We start from the raw sequence: 21,562 nt of genomic DNA on the forward strand, positions 1-21,562 counted from the left end.
GAGAAACGCCGAGCGGTGTCCTCCTGCTCAATCACCCAACCCTGACGAGAACAGCACGTGCGAAGAACTGGAGTCAGACAACTTGCCCAAAGAACCTGCGAAAGCTGAGGATGCTGAAGTCGTAAACAAGTGTACTGTCAGTCCTCGTACCAATTTGTATCTGCCTGTACCGCCTGTTAACCCTCCAGCTTCCACGAGAGGGCAGAAGGAGTCACTGGTAAGAACTGGACGACAGACCTGTGTGACAGACGAGTGCACAGCGAGTGGATCCAGCAGTCGGCAACGCGCTCGCGCTGATCGTGTCGGGAAAGGGGACGCGCCTGGGAACTCAGGTTATACGGATAATTACGATGCTAGAAAGTGTTGCCGAGAATGTGCACTGTTCCAAACCCCCTGTTACTAATGAGTCTCCAGCGCCGCTCAAGTCCGTGTTGTCTGATGATGAGGATGAGGGTTTGCAGCATTTTCTTGAAAAGCTGAAGGAGTATGTGCACGAGTTGCCCCGAGATCAGATAAAAACCACGAAAGACTCAAGCGAAATTAGACCTGTGCAATGTAACGGCTCTAGATCGTTTAGGACGGAACGATGGGGTTCATTGGAAGGGGCGGGTATCCCCCAGCTCTTGGAACAGACACTAATTGGCACACCACAATTAGAGGTGCCATTAGCTTCTGAAATCCTGCGGCGGGCGGCAGACCTCGCGTATCAAGCTATGAGAGAGGTGCCCGACACCAACGCAGCAGCCCAATCATTTACAACTGTTAATCAGCGTCCCGGTGAGAACTACATGCGGTTTATTGACCATCTTCAAGAGGCCGTCAACAAGCAGGTTGAAAACTCAGAAGCTGAGGAAGCACGGGTGTTGGGATTAGCAGCAGAACGCCGATGTTCGCTATCAATGTGTTAATTGCGAGTTCTACAGTACATCTTAGTGCTCCTGTGTGTTCCCTCTGAAAATCAAGCAGCTCGTCAGGGATGTGAGTTAATTGTTTTAGCAGCTGTTTGTAAGTGCGCCGTAAAACTTCCTCCCCACTTTCCCTCTCGCGCTGCCAGCAGCCCTGTGTCCCCTCCCTCTTCTCAAGGGTTTTACTTGCACGGTGGGGTCAGGAATGATGGATCCTAACTCGGTGCTCTAGATGCTCACAGACCTGCTGCTCCAGAAGCCCGTTGGCAAGCAGGTGCTGCACTTTCTGTGGAGAATGGCAACTGGGACAAGCAGCGGGAGAGCCAAAAGGGCGATACCGCACTTAGATTGAGGCGCGGAACGGCCTTACAGCCCTTGAGGTTATAAAGAAGGTGTGTGTTTATTTACGGCGCTGGACGCACGGGGAATCGTTTCACCCAATATGTGTGTAAAATGACAGTAGCTGAGCTTGGCTAAATGCAGTGACGTGTGACACATTCACGACAGTTCTAGGAGCGCCTGCACGTGTTCAGAACCTGTCCCCGAGAAGGCGGTTCTTATTACAATGAGCTCAAAAGACCATTTCCATCGTCTGCACCTCCGGCTCCTCCTGGTTGCAGCTGTTAGAATGATAAGATTGTGTGATTTTTAATGTGCTCTCTGCCTCTCATTATTACTAACTTAGATTTGCTGAAATCCTAAGCCCTGTCTTGTAAAGCGCTGCTCAAATTTACCTAAATTGCATTTACTTCTTGGAAACAAAAGCAGCTGTGATGGGCACCTGAGAAACGAGACCTGGTGTGCACTTTATTGAGAAAAACAGAGTTTATTCGGGTAAGATGAGGCCTTCAAGAGCAGCACGAAGCTGCAGACCACCACGGGCACCATCGAGATGAGGCCATTCTTGCACTTTCTGAGGAACAACAGGGTTAATTTGGGCAAAAAACAAAGGTCCGAGGTCAGTGAAAGGATCCGGCGACCAGGAGAAGAGCCCAGACTTGAGCCCTGAGGTGATCTTGGTGACCTGGGGCCACCATTTCGTGTTTTGAGGTGATCTTGGTGCCCCTGGTGCCGCCATTTTGAGCCCTGAGGTGACTTTGGTGCCGCCATTTTGAGCCCTGAGGTGACTTTGGTGCCGCCATTTTGAGCCCTGAGGTGACTTTGGTGCCGCCATTTTGAGCCCTGAGGTGACTTTGGTGCCGCCATTTTGAGCCCTGAGGTGACTTTGGTGCTGCCATTTTGAGCCCTGAGGTGACTTTGGTGCCGCCATTTTGAACCCTGAGGTGACTTTGGTGCCGCCATTTTGAGCCCTGAGGTGACTTTGTTGCCGCCATTTTGAACCCTGAGTTGACTTTGTTGCCGCCATTTTGAGCCCTGAGGTGACTTTGGTGCCGCCATTTTGAGCCCTGAGTTGACTTTGGTGCCGCCATTTTGAACCCTGAGGTGACTTTGGTGCCGCCATTTTGAGCCCTGAGGTGACTTTGGTGCCGCCATTTTGAACCCTGAGTTGACTTTGGTGCCGCCATTTTGAGCCCTGAGGTGACTTTGGTGCCGCCATTTTGAGCCCTGAGGTGACTTTGGTGCCGCCATTTTGAACCCTGAGGTGACTTTGGTGCCGCCATTTTGAGCCCTGAGGTGACTTTGGTGCCGCCATTTTGAACCCTGAGTTGACTTTGGTGCCGCCATTTTGAGCCCTGAGGTGACTTTGGTGCCGCCATTTTGAGCCCTGAGGTGACTTTGGTGCCGCCATTTTGAGCCCTGAGGTGACTTTGGTGCCGCCATTTTGAGCCCTGAGGTGACTTTGGTGCCGCCATTTTGAGCCCTGAGGTGACTTTGGTGCCGCCATTTTGAACCCTGAGGTGACTTTGGTGCCGCCATTTTGAGCCCTGAGGTGACTTTGGTGCCGCCATTTTGAGCCCTGAGGTGACTTTGGTGCCGCCATTTTGAACCCTGAGGTGACTTTGGTGCCGCCATTTTGAACCCTGAGGTGACTTTGGTGCCGCCATTTTGAGCCCTGAGGTGACTTTGGTGCCGCCATTTTGAACCCTGAGTTGACTTTGTTGCCGCCATTTTGAGCCCTGAGGTGACTTTGGTGCCGCCATTTTGAGCCCTGAGGTGACTTTGGTGCCGCCATTTTGAACCCTGAGGTGACTTTGGTGCCGCCATTTTGAGCCCTGAGGTGACTTTGGTGCCGCCATTTTGAACCCTGAGGTGACTTTGGTGCCGCCATTTTGAGCCCTGAGGTGACTTTGGTGCCGCCATTTTGAACCCTGAGTTGACTTTGGTGCCGCCATTTTGAGCCCTGAGGTGACTTTGGTGCCGCCATTTTGAGCCCTGAGGTGACTTTGGTGCCGCCATTTTGAGCCCTGAGGTGACTTTGGTGCCGCCATTTTGAACCCTGAGGTGACTTTGGTGCCGCCATTTTGAGCCCTGAGGTGACTTTGGTGCCGCCATTTTGAGCCCTGAGGTGACTTTGGTGCCGCCATTTTGAACCCTGAGGTGACTTTGGTGCCGCCATTTTGAGCCCTGAGGTGACTTTGGTGCCGCCATTTTGAACCCTGAGGTGACTTTGGTGCCGCCATTTTGAACCCTGAGGTGACTTTGGTGCCGCCATTTTGAGCCCTGAGGTGACTTTGGTGCCGCCATTTTGAGCCCTGAGGTGACTTTGGTGCCGCCATTTTGAGCCCTGAGGTGACTTTGGTGCCGCCATTTTGAGCCCTGAGGTGACTTTGGTGCCGCCATTTTGAACCCTGAGGTGACTTTGGTGCCGCCATTTTGAGCCCTGAGGTGACTTTGGTGCCGCCATTTTGAGCCCTGAGGTGACTTTGGTGCCGCCATTTTGAACCCTGAGGTGACTTTGGTGCCGCCATTTTGAGCCCTGAGGTGACTTTGGTGCCGCCATTTTGAACCCTGAGTTGACTTTGGTGCCGCCATTTTGAGCCCTGAGGTGACTTTGGTGCCGCCATTTTGAGCCCTGAGGTGACTTTGGTGCCGCCATTTTGAGCCCTGAGGTGACTTTGGTGCCGCCATTTTGAACCCTGAGGTGACTTTGGTGCCGCCATTTTGAACCCTGAGGTGACTTTGGTGCCGCCATTTTGAGCCCTGAGGTGACTTTGGTGCCGCCATTTTGAACCCTGAGTTGACTTTGGTGCCGCCATTTTGAGCCCTGAGGTGACTTTGGTGCCGCCATTTTGAGCCCTGAGTTGACTTTGGTGCCGCCATTTTGAGCCCTGAGGTGACTTTGGTGCCGCCATTTTGAGCCCTGAGGTGACTTTGGTGCCGCCATTTTGAGCCCTGAGGTGACTTTGGTGCCGCCATTTTGAACCCTGAGGTGACTTTGGTGCCGCCATTTTGAACCCTGAGGTGACTTTGGTGCCGCCATTTTGAGCCCTGAGGTGACTTTGGTGCCGCCATTTTGAACCCTGAGTTGACTTTGGTGCCGCCATTTTGAGCCCTGAGGTGACTTTGGTGCCGCCATTTTGAGCCCTGAGTTGACTTTGGTGCCGCCATTTTGAGCCCTGAGGTGACTTTGGTGCCGCCATTTTGAGCCCTGAGGTGACTTTGGTGCCGCCATTTTGAGCCCTGAGGTGACTTTGGTGCCGCCATTTTGAACCCTGAGGTGACTTTGGTGCCGCCATTTTGAACCTTGAGTTGACTTTGTTGCCGCCATTTTGAGCCCTGAGGTGACTTTGGTGCCGCCATTTTGAGCCCTGAGTTGACTTTGGTGCCGCCATTTTGAGCCCTGAGGTGACTTTGGTGCCGCCATTTTGAGCCCTGAGGTGACTTTGGTGCCGCCATTTTGAGCCCTGAGGTGACTTTGGTGCCGCCATTTTGAACCCTGAGGTGACTTTGGTGCCGCCATTTTGAGCCCTGAGGTGACTTTGGTGCCGCCATTTTGAGCCCTGAGGTGACTTTGGTGCCGCCATTTTGAACCCTGAGTTGACTTTGGTGCCGCCATTTTGAGCCCTGAGTTGACTTTGGTGCCGCCATTTTGAGCCCTGAGGTGACTTTGGTGCCGCCATTTTGAGCCCTGAGGTGACTTTGGTGCCGCCATTTTGAACCCTGAGTTGACTTTGGTGCCGCCATTTTGAGCCCTGAGGTGACTTTGGTGCCGCCATTTTGAGCCCTGAGGTGACTTTGGTGCCGCCATTTTGAGCCCTGAGGTGACTTTGGTGCCGCCATTTTGAACCCTGAGGTGACTTTGGTGCCGCCATTTTGAACCCTGAGGTGAGGGGCCCAAAACTGACCCCAGGATTCGAGGTCACTGCCCTGGTCCCACTGGCCAGACTCAAATCATGGTGTGAGGGATTGGTAAATAGTCGGCAAATGTATAAAATCCCCGGGACTTCTATGCAGGGCTGGAGCCTCTGTGAAGGCACCAGCTCTGGACAACCCTGCTGCTGTACCGCTTAATCAAATTATTCATTTCTGTGAACTTTGATGCCTTTGGGTTTCTGTCGAGAGACCTGGGATCTCAAGCGGGTCAAGATGCAGAACGATGACATTTTGAAATCCTGACCAAGCCATATAAAGACTTGTGTCTGCACATATAACCCTTTGGCCATTTGACCTGTTTTCCATCTATGTCTCTTAGACTTAAACCATTGACCAAGCCTGGGATTAAGTTTGGATCCAGCCGCATCCAGACTTTTCTGAGAAGGAGTTAAGAAAGCACGAGGGTCCATTCTGAACCTCGTGACTCAACGGAAGGGCGTCCTCCTGCCATTTTGCATCTCCTGTCCCATAAAAATGATTCAAAACCAATTCTTATGCAATCGTCCTTGACATATTCTGTCCGTTAAATGGACCTTGCTGGCGAACTCTGTTCATTCACATTTTTCTTTGCGTTCTAAACATGAACAGGACCCCAAATTGCTTGTCCACAACACCAGGTGAAGGCCACGGAATCCCGGGGTGGTTGGGGTTATAAGGGGCCTCTGGAGATCACCCAGTCCAACCCACCTGCTAAAGGAGGTTCACCTAGAGTGAATCGCACAGCATTGTGTCCAAGCGGGTTTGAATGTCTCCAGAGAAGGAGACTACACACTGGTGTCTGCTGTCTACCTTTGAAAGGTCTTGGGAAGTGGCAGAGGTTCCTGAAGACAGGGAGGTAGCAAATGTGGCTCCCGTCCTCAAGAAGGAAGATCCAGAGAACCACAGGTGGGTCGGCCTGACCTCCACTCTGAGAAGATGGTGGAGAAACCTCCCCTGAAAGCATTTCTTGAGGCACGGAGGACGAGAAGGTGGTGCGAGTGGTAGCTTGGAGACGAGCACATTGTGCTTAACCACCAGTTTGCACCAGCTGGAGAGGAGTTCCACTGGGGAGGACCTTGGTTGTGGCGGACACGAGGTTGAACACGAGCCAATGTTGTGATGGAGGCAGCCAATGCTGTCCAGGGCTGTGGTGGGCAGAGTCTTGCCAGAATCACAGAATCATTTTGGTTGGAAAAGACCCTAAAGCCCATCGAGTCCAACTGTTAACCCAACCCCATCACTAACCCGTGTCCCTGAGAACCTCATCTCCACATCTGTTCAACCCCTCCAGGGATGGTGACTCCACCACTGCCCTGGGCAGCCTGTTCCAACACCTGATAACCATTTTGCGAAGAAATTATCCCAAATTTCCCACCTCAACCTCCCCTGGCACAACTTGAGGCCGTTCCCTCTTGTCCTATCAAAAGGTTGAGGGACGTGACGCTTCTCCTCTGCTCAGTACTGGAGAGGCCACGGAGCTACGTCCAGTTCTGGGGTCCCCAGTACAAGAGGGACACAGGGATACTGGAGAACATCCAACAAAGGGCCATTAGGATGATGAAGGGCCAGGACCATCTGTCCTGTGAAGAGAGGCTGAGGGAGATGAGAAGAGAGAGCTCAGGGGAGCCCACGGATGTGCAGAAACACCTGGTGGGAAGTGATGAAGAAGGTGGACCCAGGCTCTTCTCAGCGGATCCCTAGGACAGGAGGCAAGTGGGCACAAATTAAATCGCATTAAATTCCCAGTTTCTGAGTTTCACAGAGTCCCACAGGCTCCCCCCAAATATCCAAAATCCTCATGGTTCTCTCAGTTCCTCCTCATCAGATACAATGTTCAGCTTGGCTTCTGCAGTGCTCCACCTGGAAATGTCCCTCTGACCCACCTGTTAATCACCTTTGATCCCCATCATTGAGTCTGTTATCAGTGGGCCACCCTTGGTGGTTTTGTTTATTGCTGCCGGTTTTATTTGTTACCCCTCTTGGTAGGCTGAAAAGGTCTTTGATGAAATAATGTTCATGCAGCAGATGGTGACACCTTCCACATACTTTTCCACCAACCACTATCACAAAGCTCTACCAAAACTCCTACCCCTGATCCTTACCCAGTCCCCAACCCTGAAATCACGAGGCTGAAGCCCAAAACCACCAACCCTTCCTGTGTCCCTTGTCCTGATTGCTCCACCCTAAACTGGGAGCCAGTTCTTGTCCTGAGACCCACAGAATCACAGAATCATTTTGGTTGGAAAAGACGCTCAAGACCATCAAGTCCAGCTGTTAACCCAGCCCCATCACTAACCCATGTCCCTGAGAACCTCATCTCCATGTCTGTCCAATCTCTCCAGCCTGGCTGGGGTTGAAAGGACCTCTGGAGATCATCCAGTCCAACCCACCTGCTAAAGCAGGGTCAGCAGAGCAGATCACACAGGATCACATCTTGTTTGAATGTCTCTGGAGAAGGAGACTCCACACCCACCCTGGGCAGCCTGTTCCAGGGCTCTGGCACCTCAAACTAAAGAAGTTTCTCCTCATGTTCAGATGGAACCTCCTGTATTTCAGTCTGGGACTGGGTTAGGACTGGGTTAGGGAGCACTTAGGCAATCTGGACATCCATAAATCCATGGGTCCGGATGGGATGCACCCGCGGGTGCTGAGGGAGCTGGCTGAGGTCGTTGCTGGACCACTCTCCATCATCTTTGCCAAGTCTTGGGAAACGGGAGAGGTGCCTGAGGACTGGGGGAAAGCAAATGTCACTGCAGTCTTCAAAAAGGGCAAGAAGGAGGAGCCGGGTAATTATAGACCGGTCAGCCTCACCTCTGTCCCTGGGAAACTGATGGAACGACTTCTCCTTGGTGCCATCTCAAGGCACATCAGGGCTAAGAGGGTCATTAGGGGCAGTCAACATGGCTTCACCAAGGGGAAGTCGTGCTTGACCAACCTCATGGACTTTTGTGAGGACATAACAAGATGGATGGATGATGGCAAAGCAGTGGATGTGATCTCCCTTGACTTGAGTAAGGCATTGACACCGTCTCCCACAGCATCCTCACAGCTGAACTGAGGGAGTGCGGTCTGGATGAGCGGGTGGTGAGGTGACTGGGAACTGGCTGGAGGGAAGAAGCCAGAGAGTCGTGGTCAATGGGCAGAGTCCAGTTGAGGCCTGTACCCAGTGCAGTGCCTCAGGGGCAGTGCTGGGGCCGGTGTTATTCAATATATTCATCAATGATTTGGAGGAGGGAATAGAGTGAGTGTCAGCAAGTTTGCTGGTGACACCAAGCTGGGAGGAGTGGTGACACTGGAAGCTGTGCTGCCATCAGAGACCTGGACAGGCTGGAGAGCTGGGGGGAGAAATGTAATGAAATAGAACAAGGGCAAGTGTAGAGTCTTGAATCTGGGCAGGAACAACCCCAGGTTCAGTGTAAGTTGGGGAATGACCTATTAGAGAGCAGTGTAGGGGAAAGGGAGCTGGGGGTCCTGGGGACAGCAGGGTGACCATGAGCCAGCACTGGGCCCTTGTGGCCAGGAAGCCAATGGGACCTGGGGTGGGTTAGAAGGGGGTGGTCAGTAGGTCAGAGAGGTTCTCCTGCCCCTCTGCTCTGCCCTGGGGAGACCACACCTGGAATATTGTGTCCAGTTGTGGCCCCTCAGTTCCAGCAGGACAGGGAACTGCTGCAGAGAGTCCAGCGCAGCCACCAAGATGCTGGAGGGAGTGGAGCATCTCCCGTGTGAGGAAAGGCTGAGGGAGCTGGGGCTCTGGAGCTGGACAAGAGGAGACTGAGGGGGGACTCATTCATGGGGATCAATATGGAAAGGGGGAGTGTCAGGAGGATGGAGCCAGGCTCTTCTGGTGACAACCAGTGACAGGACAAGGGGTGATGGGATCAAGCTGGAACACAAGAGGTTCCACTTAAATTTGAGAAGAAACTTCTTCTCAGTAAGGGTAACAGAGCACTGAACAGGCTGCCCAGGGGGGTTGTGGAGTCTCCTACTCTGGAGGCATTCAAAACCCGCCTGGACGCCTTCTTGTGTAACCTCAGCTGGGTGTTCCAGCTCTGGCAAGGGGATTGGACTACATGATCTTTCGATGTCCCTTCCAATCCCTGACATTCTGTGATTCTGTGCCCATTGCCCCTCATCCCATCATTGGGCACCACTGAAGAGTCTGGTCCACCCTCTTGACATCCATCCTGGAGATATTTATCACATTGATCAGATCCCTCTCAGTTTCTCCAGCTGAACAGCCCCAGTTTCCTCATCCTTTCCTCATCAGAAAGATGCTCCAAATCCCCCATAATCTTTGTGTCCCTCCACTGGATTCTCCCCAGTAATTCCTTGCTCTTCTCAAACTGGGGAGCCCAGAACTGCACCCAGTAACTCCAGACATGGCCTCACCAGGGCAGAGCAGAGGGGGAGGATTCTCCCTCCTTGAAGCTGCTCACACTCTTCTCAATGCCCCCCGGAACCATTGGCCTCTTGGCCACAAAGCCACATGGTTGACTCATGGCCAACCTGTTGTCCAGCAGAACTCCCAGGTCCTTTCCAGCAGGTAGACCCAGCTCAATCTCCTCATGCGGGAAGCTCATGGGTAGCCCAAGCGCTCAATGGAAACCCTGAGCAAAAGAACAGCAGTTCTTAATTAGCAAACACAAGCAACTGTTCAACATTCTGCGGTTCAAACCATCACGAAACTTCCTCATACAGCATGTGACGCCACCTCAGTTTCTCTTTGTACTTCCACTAGCAATAATATAGATTATTACTATTTATTTTTTCCACGTGTGGTAATATAAAATTCACGTTTTCTTGTCGTGTCTGCAGCGAGGTCTCCAGTGGCCACCGTTACCTTTAGAGCTTCATGATGAGCGGTTCCCTCAGTTCCTCCTCTGATTTGGTTGGGAATGCGGCCAATTGGTGCAAGAAATCAAACTAACAAAGAAGTGTAAAAGAACCACTGAGATTCCGGGTCAGAATTGGCTCTCCTAGCTATAGTTCTTCATATTAGGCCCCAAAAATGCTATTTTGGCCCATTTTAAAAATCACTAAGATTCAGTTTCAGACTGTTGTTATCCTATATATGGTTATTCATATTTGGCCCCCAAAAAGTGCCATTTTGGCGCATTCTCAAAACCTCCAAAGTTCTGTTTCAGACTGTGGTTGTCGTATCTACGGTTCTTCATATTTGGCCTAAAAAATGCTATTTTGACCCATTTTCAAAACTGCCAAGGTTCAGTTTCAAACCACGGCCCTGCCATCTACAATTCTTCAAACTTGGCCCCAAAAAATGCAGTTTTGGCCCATTTTAAGAACTACCAATATTCCGTTGCAGACCGTGGTTGTCCTGTCTACGGTTCCTCCTATTTGGCTCCAAAATGCTATTTTGGCCATTTTAAAACCCACCAGCATTCCTTTTCAGACTGTGGTCCTTCTCTCTGCGGTTCTTCCAACTTGGCCCAAAAAGTGCAATTTTGGCCCATTTTTAAACAGGCTTAAATTTTGTTTGAAATTTCAAGACCCAACTAGGAAAACAAATTGAAATTTCTTGGTGTAAAATTGTTCTAGAATGAAAAATCCTGAGTTTTGAGCCCAGCTTTACTGTGGGATAAACCTTTTCCAGGGTGACCTGTAGGTTGGGGTTAAGCCAGGCTTAGGGGGCTTCTGTTTCCTTGTGTGGAAAATTAAAAAAGCAAAGTAAAAATAAGGGGGAAAATGGGTTTTCTGAAGTTTTCAGCTGTGTCAGCAGGATCGTCGAGTAGTTCTGTAATTAAACACAAGGGAACGTGACGGTTTCTCCTCCTTTGCACAAGAAGGAGCCGCAAGTGTTGGGACTTTGAGTCGGGACGTTGTTCCCGCTTTTAACAGAAAAGCAGAAAATTAACCCCGAAACCACCCGCCCTAAGAAAAAAAATAAAGAAAAATAAGATAAACTATTCCACAAAGGGGGAAGTGCAGGAATAGTTTGTATCGTCCTTTTTCTTTCCAATTTTATATATTTTTTTACTTTCTGAATGAAGCTTTTCAATACAAATCGACAGTTGTAATTCATTTTTTTCGACGGAGTTTCTCAATGAGGCTTTTCAGTGTGAATTGACTTTTGTGATACGATTCTGGTTTAGTTTCTGAATGGATCTTTTCAACACTCATTGACTTCTGTAACACAATTTTTTAAATGTTTAGTTTTATTTTTTCCCCTTTTTCGCCCTGAATGCCCGGGGAAGGCGTCCTTTTCTCCAGGTGAGCTGAGAGAGATGAGAAAAGACTTTAGTCGTCGTGAAGGCGAGAATATTTTAACCTGGCTGCTCCGATGCTGGGACAATGGGGCAGAAACAATTGAATTGGAAGGTGGTGAAGCCAGGCAGCTGGGATCTCTGTCAAGAGATTCCACCACTGATAGGGCAATTTCAAGAGGGTCTAATGCCACTAGTCTCTGGACCCGACTCCTGGCAGCTATGAAAGTAAGATTTCCCTACAAGGAAGATTGTATATCCAAGTTAGGGAAATGGAATACTATGGAGAGAGGTATTCAGTTCCTGAGAGAATTAGCTGTGCGAGAGATCATCTATTTTGGATCAGACAACCAAGAGGGGACAGACCCAGATAGAATCAATTGTACACGATCTCTGTGGCGCAGATTTGTACAAAGTGCACCCCCTGCATATGCTAAGTCATTGGCAGGAATGGTCTGGTCAGCTGGAGGTCAACAAGAGATTAATGAAGTGATTGAGCAGCTCCGGGACTTTGAGGACAGCCTTGCTGGTTCTCTACGGGCTTGTGTCTCTGCTGTAGAGAAACTGTGTGAAAAATCTGATGACCGGTTTGAAAAGATATTACAGGAAATCAAAGAACTCAGGGAAGACACCTACCATTCACGACCTGCACAAACCTGTGTGTCAGCTGTTAGGAAAAGGCGTTTCCAATCTCGAGAGAGAGGACAGAGGCAGCCCACAAAAAGAGGTTCACTGTGGTTCTTCCTGCATGAGCAGGGGGAAAACATGAATAAGTGGTGTGGAAGACCTACCTCAGAACTTCAGGAACGAGTACGTGAGATAAAAGGAAAAACTCCTAGGAAGGTGGCTGCTCCAGTTTACAAAAGGAGCAGAAGAGATTCTGATGCTCTTGAAGGAACCTCTAATTCACACCCGGAGACTGTGCAAAACAGAAATTAGAGGTGCCCTGCCTCCAACCAGGTGGAGGAAAGGGATAACAGAGTTTACTGGACGTTACAGGTAGGATGGCCTGGTACAACACACCCTCAGGAGTACAAGGCTTTGGTGGACACTGCTGCTCAGTGCACAATAATTCCTTCAGGCTGTAAGGGGACACAACTCATCAGTATTTTTGGAGTGACTTGGGGGATCCCAAGAGCTGACTGTTGTAGAGGCTGAAATGAGCCTAACTGGAAAAACCTGGCAAAAGCATCCCATTGTGACTGGCCCAGATGCTCCGTGCATCCTTGGCATAGACTACCTCAGGAGAGGGTATTTTAAGGACCCAAAAGGGTATAGGTGGGCATTTGGTACAGCATCTGTGGACACGAGAGAATTGAACAGCTGTCTGATTTTCCTGGTCTTTCAGATGACCCTTCTGTTGTAGGACTGCTGATGGTTGATGATCAGCAGGTGCCAATTGCTACCACGACGGTGCATCGTCGGCAATATCGCACCAACCCAGACTCTTTGATTCCTATCCAGAAGTTGATCCGTCAATTGGAAAGCCAGGGTGTGATCAGTAAGACTCGCTCACCTTTTAACAGCCCAATCTGGCCAGTGCGTAAGTCTAGTGACGAGTGGAGACTAACTGTAGACTATCGTGGCCTGAATGAAGTTACGCCACCACTGAGTGCTGCTGTGCCTGACATGCTAGAACTGCAATTTGAACTGGAGTCAAAGGCAGCTCAGTGGTATGCTACAATTGACATTGCTAATGCATTTTTCTCTGTTCCTGTAGCAGCAGAGTGCAGGCCGCAGTTTGCTTTCACCTGGAGAGGCATCAGTACACGTGGAATCGCTTGCCCCAGGGGTGGAAACACAGTCCTACCATCTGCCATGGACTGATCCAGACCACGCTGGAGCAAGGTAAAGCTCCAGAACACTTGCAATATATTGATGACATCACCGTATGGGGCGACACGGCAAAAGAAGTCTTTGAGAAAGGTGAGAGAATAATTCAGATTCTTTTGGATGCTGGTTTTGCCATAAAACGAAGCAAGGTCAAGGGACCTGCACGAGAGATACAGTTTTTAGGAATAAAATGGCAAGACGGCCGTCGTCAGATCCCAATGGATGTGATCAACAAAATTGCAGCAATGTCTCCACCTACTAATAAAAAGGAGACACAGACTTTCTTGGGCGCTGTAGGTTTTTGGAGAGTGCATATTCCTGACTACAGCCAGATTGTGAGTCCTCTCTATCGAGTGACTCGTAAAAAGAACCAATTTGAGTGGGGCCCTGAACAGCGACAAGCCTTTGAACAAATGAAGCGTGAGATAACTCATGCGGTGGCCCTTGGACCAGTTCGGACTGGACTAGATGTTAAAAATGTGCTCTACACCGCAGCCGGAGATAATGGACTTACCTGGAGCCTCTGGCAGAAAGCACCAGGAGAAACCCGAGGTCGACCCTTAGGTTTATGGAGTCGAGGATACAAAGGATCTGAGGCCAACTATACTCCAACTGAAAAAGAGATACTAGCAGCATAGGAAGGAGTTCGAGCTGCTTCAGAAGTGATCCGTACTGACACCCCTTCCTGCTTCTCCTCCTCCCCACTCCCCATCCCTCTGTCCTGCTCCTCAGCCCTGCTGTTTCTTCCTCCCTGTCTCATCACGGCTCCTTGTCCCTTTTTGCCTTGATCTCTCCATCTCTCCATCCTTTTCCTGTGTGTTTCTTTCTCTCTGGGCTCCTCTGTCTTCTCTCTTGTCTCATTTGTCTCTTTCTAGTCCTCTGTCCTTCTCCCCAGCAGCTTCAACTGAATGACCAGGTGTCCGTGCACTCTGGTGTTTCCTCATCCCTGCCCTGGGGAAGATCTGTGTCTGTAGGGCTGGGGATCATTTAGGAGCTGGTCTCCTTGTGCAGACGGCAGAGCCGGGTGCAGTTGTGGCAGAGGTTGTTCTCAGCTGCTGCTCTGTGCAGCTTGGTTCAAGAGCCAGCTGGGGGCTTCTTTGGAAGGGAGGTTTCTTGTTCTGTGCTCACTGCTCCTCGGCACCCTGCACAGGAGCGCTGTTGGGGTCTGCAGGGACGGGTGGGACCTGCTGTGACTCCTGCTGAATGTGAACTCAACTTGTCCTGATGGCCTCCAATGAAACCAGACTGACTGTAGATGGTTTTCTTCCCTGTTTCAGTTCTAAACTACATGTTTGGCACTAAAAAACATGAGACTTTGTGCTGTTTTCCAGACATCAGTGGCTGCGGATCAGCTGAGAACATCACTGCCTTAGGTACCAGGGCAGGTGGTCTGTGATCAGGGCTGGGGACTTGAATGGCCGTGCTTTCATTAACGTTTCCTGGTCTTGCCATTTCACACCCTTCCTTCTCCTGGAAATCTAAGCCGGCATTTCTTATCCTGAGGTTCAGACGGGAGTTGGACTTACTGTTGAACGGCTGATATAATGTGCTCCCTGAGGAGCACATCTTGCTTTTTTGTTGTTGTTTTTCAACACCGTCTGAACTTTGGTCAGCAAGAGGAAGAGTGGTGACAGAGTCTGTTATCTGAGAGTAACGTGTTCCTGTACCTTTCCCGTCGTTCTGTGGTGAAGGATTCCTTCCCTTGCAGAGAGGACTGCGAGACCCGCTCCTGTCAGGTGGGACTTTGCCTCCAAACGAGGTGCAGCCTCTTCCATTGTGACATCAGCCACTGCCGTTGTGTCACAAAGCAGCATCAGCGCTGAGGTCGGCACAGCAGGGGATAAGACCAGGGGTCTCCCTGCGCCTCGGTCACTCTCGATCTTGAGGGAACCGAGATCGCAGAGTTTCTGGCTCACTGCTGAGCGAGTGAGATGCTTGTTACCTGCACCTCAGCAGGTACCAAGGGACAACCAGAGAAGGTTCAAGGTCTGAACGGGTATGTTTGAAAACTCCTCCTGCCCTTTCCCCAGGTGTGTTTTCCACCTCGTCAGCTGGGGTGGGTGGAGGGTGGGCGGGAGAGGAACACGAGGGCAGCCTGAGAGCTGGGTCTGGAGCTGCTGGAGCAGCAGCCGCCTTTCAATCTCTTCATGAACACAAGGGCTGGGCCCAGAAGCCTTTGATCTCTGCAGAATGAGGGACAGCTCCATTTTGGATGGGACAGAGAGAGTCCTGGGGGTGGCCCAGACACAGCCTGCCGCAGTAATTGTGAGAGCTCAGCTCCGTCCTGTGTTGTGCTCTGCAGGGTGGGTTCTGTCCCTGAGCCTGCTTGGTTTTCCTCTTCACGGGGACCAGAAGGACACCAGCGTGTCCTCTGTTGGCCGTGGGTCTGACTTGTGTTCCTGACAGAGGAGGTTTCCTTGGGAAACCTGGTCAGCTCCTCACCAGGGCTCTGCCTTAGGAAAGGGGCTCAGGATCCTCAGAGGGGTGCAAGGAGTTCTCTAGGAGAACAAAAGGGATTGTTTGTTCCTGATGAGTGTTGCTGTGAGCCTGTTGAGAGCCTCCTGGAACAGACAGGAGGAATTTCCCCCCTGCAGAGCGGTGTGTGCTGTGTCTTGGCAGATCAGGCTCAGGGCAGCAGGGCCCAGACACCGGAGTTTCTTTGGTGCTTCCTTGGTTGCCCGTTGCTTGCCAGCGCACATTGACATTCAGCCCTCCCTCCCTCTTTCCAGTCTGCATTTGTCTGCCGTTCTGCCAAGAGAAGGGCCGGAGATAACCCGGCTGCTAAAGAAACGCTGCGAGAGGGGAGACACACACCCCCCTGTCAGCTGTTGGACTGTAGGGGCACAGGCTGAGCCTTCTCTTGAGAGGGTGGAGAACAGGAGCAGCACAAGTGTCCACCGGGTGCTGGGCAGGAGAAACAGGCGTTCGTTGTGTCCTTCTATTTCCAGAGAATCCCTCTCCAGCCCCACAGACATGAAGTGTGGACACAAGTCCTGTTGCAACTCCTGTTCTTAGTCCAGAGTCAATCTTGAGCCCTTTGTCCCTAAGGAAACAATCTTTGCCGTGACAAATCCCCCACTGGTGCAGCGGGTGACACCTCCAGCAGTGACTGGAGCTGGTGCAGGACCAAGCCAATGCACACGGCAGGAACGCCAGGCTCAAGGGCTGAGTCCATGCTGCTGCTCTCCAGTCTGCTGCTGATCTGCACGGGAACCGCCAGCTTCACCAGCCTTTTCTTTATCTGCTCTGCAGGGAGATGAAGGCTCTCAAGGCAACGACCCTTGTGCTGCTCCTTGGTATCTTCTCTTTCGGTGAGTCTCTGCAGAGCTCCGACCTGAGGACGGTGCTTTAGAAGGTACTCGGGGCTCCATCCTGCCCTGTTCCGCTTCCCCCGCTGTGAGCAGCGGAGCTCAGCCAGGAGCAGAAAGTCCCCACAGGGCTGTGCCAGTCCCTGCTCCAGCGGGACGGGTGTGGGTGAGGAAGGGCTGAGTTGCCTTCCCCAGGAGGGCTGAGCCAGTTCTCTTCAGCCCAGGGAGAGGCCGTGGCCGAGCTCTCCTGCCCCAGGGGCTGAGAATCTTCTGCAGGACAAGGAGCACAGTCCAGGGCAGGCAACGTCCATCTCTTGCGGAGCCCGTACGCCATGATGGCCACTGTCAAAGACAATAAGAGGAGAGACAACTGTGGCACTTGAGAGAGACACAGAAAGGGGAGCAGGCACCCTGGGGCATAGCCCAGCCTTAGACCAAGTTCTAAGCTCTGGTGTGTGTCCCACAGGTATTTACCACTTGGGCCAACTTGGCAAAGAAAGCCTCTGGAGCACTGCAGCACAGTTACAAGACCTGAGCAAAACCCTGCCCCTGCCAGACCAGCTCCATAAGCTCCAGGAACAGCTTTATCATCTGCGCTGGAGCACAAAGGATGTCGCGGAGCAGGCTCTACAGGAAGGACTGAAGCAGGCAAAGCTCCCAGGCGTTACCGGACGGGTAAGGGCACAAGGCAGAAGGATCTACTCAAGGGTTTTATCCTCCATCCACACGTATCCTACTCCATTCCCTGTCACAGCCAACAGGCTGGTGCTGCTGGAACAAGTGCTGCCATGGCCACGCTTCCTTTTCCTGTTGCTCCACACGTCCCTATGGGGAAAAGAGAGCGTGACGGGAATGACAGCTGTCTGAGTTGTACCTTTCTCTGCATTCAGATCTCGAGTCCTCCGCAAAGGAAGACTGGAGAGAAAGACCTTCCAGCAATTTGGGTGTTCCTTGCATCTGAGATGGGCCTTGTCCCCGTTCACCTTGGCTGGCCTTGCAGGGGAGCTGCTTGCCTCGTTCCTTTACATTCTAACAGGCACTGTCCTTTGTGTTCCTTCCAAGGCTGTTCAGGAGATCATCAGTCAAGCCCTGGAGAATCTGGTGGAAATCCAGGTCCCGATGCCGGATTACGCCCTGAAATCAGCAGGTGCCGTGACATTGTACATACAAACCAGTTCTAAAGCTTTTCCTGTCCAGATTGACAAGATGGGTGTTGTAACTTGCCCTGGGGTGGGAGAGAAGGGACGAGAAGTCAATTTGTGCCCTAAAAGTGCACCCACTGACAGAGTGTGTAACAGGCCAGACCCCATGGGAAGCTCAGAAAGCCTTGTTCACGTTCTTGTCTTTTTCCACGGCCCCATACGACATTTTAGTGACACCTTGCTGTGTGTTCCAGAGAGGCCGTGCCAGTAAGAAAGAGGGGAAACAACTGTGGGACATAGATGATAACTGAGAAACCTTTTCCAAGTCAACAGTGCAATATCCCTCCTGACACTGTCTGATGATTCTGCTCATGTTTTAATTTCCAGGGGCTGCTGTCATTCATTCCAGGACTTCTCCATCCTTCCGGAACGCCAAAGCCAAACTCTTCTTCTATTCCCTGCCATTGATGGATTACATGAGGTCCCCTGAGCTTATTCTGGAGGTAGGAGCACCAAGAAGCAGTAAAACATAGGTCGGGATAATGAACCACACCTGCTGCTCAGAGTTGCCTTTCCCCGTATCTTTGATCCTCAAAGCTTCTTCTCCTGCCTCCTTCTTGCATGGACCTGATTTCCTCCTGTGTCTCCCTGCTGAGTGTTTCCTCTCCCAAAGTGCTCCAGGTTCTCCGCGGGAGCTTCTGCCGGGCCAGGCTGCTCCTGCAGTCTGTGTCTGCCCACTCGCTGTGCAAACTGTCAGCACGGCACGGGAGGAGAACGGCAGAGGAGCCTGCAGAGCTCTGGGATGTGTTCTTACTGAGCACCAGCAGGTGCTGAGAGTCTGCACTGCCGGAGGGTCCCATGTTGGGCTCTCAAGCTGTCCTGGCCCTGCTCCTGAGCTGCCTGCACAATCTGAAGAGCTGGCTGGTGCCAGTGGAAGGAGGTGGGAGCGGATGAGAGGGAGCGAGTGCTTCCCCTGACAGGAAGGGTTCATCCAGGTGGGCCCGGAGCTGCCCCCTGCTCTGGGCAGGGGCTTTTGAGCCACACCAACCCTGGCTTGTTTTTGGCGAGGGCTCTGGACTAGGAGAGGCCACTGAGATTCTACAACTAGAACACCCAGCTCCCAGCCATCGAAGGGCTTCTCTGCGGAATGGTTTTGTGATACGTGAATTCTCACAGCTGCTGCTCTGTTCGGTACCCACAGAGTCCGACTGAAGGCACTGGCTGTGGCTCAGAGCAGAACTGATTGGCCGAATGATTATTAATCCTCTGATGCTCATGGCAGGAATGAGAGCCAGGGCAACCTTCTCCATGTCAATGTAGTTTCTTCTTCTCCTTTCAGCCAGAAAATTATCCTGGCAACTGCTGGCCCTTCCCAGGAAGTCAGGGACACGTGTTCATCAAGCTGTCCATGCCAGTCATTCCAAGAGCAGTCACCATGGACCATGTCTCAGGGACAGCGTTCCACGGAGAAAGTATCTCCGGAGCTCCAAAGGACTTTGCTGTCTACGTAAGTGACTTCTCTGGAGTTGGGGGCTGGGGGTTGCACAGCATTTCTAAGCAGGGAATGAAGACGGGTCAAAGAGTCCAGTGGCCTGAAGCTTCCTCCTGACTCTCAGAAGAAACAGGGTCCTTGGAGTCTCTCCCTTCCCATTTTATTCCTCTTTTATTCAATGTACCACTCAAGAACAAAAAGCTGCTCGGGCAAGATGCTACTCCAGGAGCCACATGGAAAAGGAGCTGAACAGTGCATGGTCCTAAACCTTCTTGTCTTCCAATCCCAGTGGCATTTGTGATCCTGAGGCTACCTCCCTCTCACTGGGAGTGTCTGCTCCTTTTCGGACTTCCAGCTTGGACTCGTTGAGTAGACAAGTGTAGCGTGCTGCCCAGCTGCAGCTTAAGTCTTTTCCTTGTGGTCATCGTCCTTGGACTATGTAGCTGAAATAACCCCGTACTTCACCGGCTGAACTTCAGTCTTCCATGGTGCACCAGACACTCTGTTTTCTCCACCCATCTTTCTGTAGGGCTTCAAGGAAGAACACGAGGAGCAGGGAACGTTCCTGGGACAGTTCACTTTCCTGGCGGCGCTGAATCCCAGTCAGACCTTCCAGCTGAAGGTATGGGGACACAGAGGGAGGAGAACTGCAGGAAAGGAGGAGAAACACGGCTGGATGGGGAGAGGCTTCCCTGCCAAAGGGCACAGGCAGCCCTGTCCTTGAGCGAGTGCCACACTGCCTTTCTTCTGCTTTAACTTCCTGGTGGCGGATGGCTGGACTGACGCTCTTCTTCTCTTTCATTCTGGGTTTAAACTTCAGTGCTTAGAAGTGCCACAGTTGAAGCTGGAATCAGCTTGACTGTCTGGACCCCAAGTGCACACAAGTGGCCACATCCCGTAGGATGCACGACTGCTGGTCTGCCGGTTAGAGACCAGAAATACTGGGCTTCCTGAGGGTTCTGTTGGTGCTGGCAGTGAGCAGTGACAGGGAGGCCATTCTGTTTCCATGGCTTTCTAGAGAAGGGAACGAGACGTTATACTGACACCAGCACTGGGTCTTCTGACTGTGGAAATGTGTGCCTCAAAGCAGGCGAGAACTTTCCAGTGTATTTGCTGAGGCATCTGGTCACTGCTTCTTCCTTTGCTGTTCTCGTGGCCCAATGAGGGAACATCTGCCCCACGACAGCTCAAAAGCCCCCGCGGGGCAGCAGGAAGGAAGCTGCTGATCGAGGCCGTCGCTGCGGCACTTCTGTCAGTGCTCACGGGCCAGAGAGGAAAAGGCGACTCATTTCTTCTTGTCCTTGCAGAACGAGCTCCCTGGGGTCGTGAATTACATCAGGCTGCAAGTGCTGAGCAACTGGGGCCACCCGGACTACACCTGCCTGTATCGGTTCAGGGTGCACGGTGATCCGCCCAGAGATGGGGGAGACGTTCCTGTTTCTTCTATCAATAAATTCCATTAACGTTCACCCAGTCGAGTTCCCGTCTGCTTTGCCTGTGGTGCTGCCTGGTCCTCCCTGAGCTCACTGGAGCTCCCCATCCTTCTCTCAACCACCAGCTTACGGGAGACTTCAGGAGCACACAGCAAGATTGTCCTTGTTAGGGGAAATGGAAAACTCAGTCACAAACCTGCAGGAAGCCTGACATGCACACACTTGCTGCGACACAGGAACATCAGCAAGGCCCTGCCTGGACACCAGAGATTAAATTAATGGACAGGTTTCCTGTGCAGGAAGCAACTAAGGATCCACTGAATGGAACCATCTGTTGTTACCTGTTTTCACAAGAGGCACATGCTGCTTCAGCTTCCATCTTTCAGTCTTTTGCCGATGAGAAAACGGAAGTGTGTGTTTTTGTAAGAAGGAAACCTTAATTGGAAAGTTGGTTCATGAACTTTTTTGCCTCTCTGGGCACCTATGGACTGAATAGCCCAGGAACTGTTACAGAGTGATGAGCAAAGCAGTCCCAGGACACTGAAGAGATCCCATACCCACACCAGTCTTTCCTTCCTTTTGACCCGAGCTCCCCAAGCCCCAAGGCAGGAGCAGGCAGGGCAGTCGTGCGCTCGGCCCGCACCAGGGAGGAGAGAGCAGGACCAGCGCTTGGCAGCCGGGGCTGGGAACAGCAATTTGTGCTCTGAGCTGGGGCTCAGTCCATGTGCAAGCCCAGCACGGGTCCAGATACCGAACTGAGGGTGTCGGTTCACCCCCGGTGCCACACACACGGCACCTTCTTCCATCACCTCCTGCCAATGAGCTGTTTTGCAGCCCCTTCCAGCTCAGCCCAGCTCAGACACCTGCACTCTGGCTCAGGGCTGCCTGGGGCTGGTGACCCTTGGGGCAGCAGCAGGAACCGCTCTGACCCTGGTTGTGGGGCTGTCCCTGGGCTGAGCCCTCGGGCCCAGGGC

At 51.9% G+C, this 21,562-nt stretch overlaps 1 protein-coding gene across 1 annotated transcript; it reads left to right on the forward strand.

Moving 5' to 3' along the window:
- Positions 1–350: 350 nt before the first annotated feature.
- Positions 351–21,118, forward strand: LOC135576706 (SUN domain-containing protein 2-like). Its single transcript, XM_065043772.1, has 7 exons — positions 351–888; positions 16,988–17,196; positions 17,584–17,668; positions 18,051–18,166; positions 19,003–19,170; positions 19,685–19,777; positions 20,463–21,118. Exons 1-7 carry the CDS (start codon positions 351–353, stop codon positions 20,616–20,618), a joined length of 1,365 nt encoding a protein of 454 aa, XP_064899844.1. The 3' UTR covers positions 20,619–21,118.
- The last annotated feature ends 444 nt before the right edge of the window (positions 21,119–21,562 follow it).

The sequence above is a fragment of the Columba livia genome, chromosome 29, assembly GCF_036013475.1.
Source record: "Columba livia isolate bColLiv1 breed racing homer chromosome 29, bColLiv1.pat.W.v2, whole genome shotgun sequence".
NCBI classification, from domain to species: Eukaryota; Metazoa; Chordata; class Aves; order Columbiformes; family Columbidae; genus Columba; species Columba livia.

What these genes read in the sequence shown, in the direction of transcription:
- LOC135576706 (XM_065043772.1), top strand. Translation starts at nt 351, where the DNA reads ATGCTAGAAAGTGTTGCCGAGAATGTGCACTGTTCCAAACCCCCTGTT. An exon ending in TCCCAGGCGTTACCGGACGG is followed by an intron (nt 17,197 to 17,583) that starts GTAAGGGCACAA and finishes GTTCCTTCCAAG; the next exon opens with GCTGTTCAGGAGATCATCAG. An exon ending in CCCCTGAGCTTATTCTGGAG is followed by an intron (nt 18,167 to 19,002) that starts GTAGGAGCACCA and finishes TTCTCCTTTCAG; the next exon opens with CCAGAAAATTATCCTGGCAA.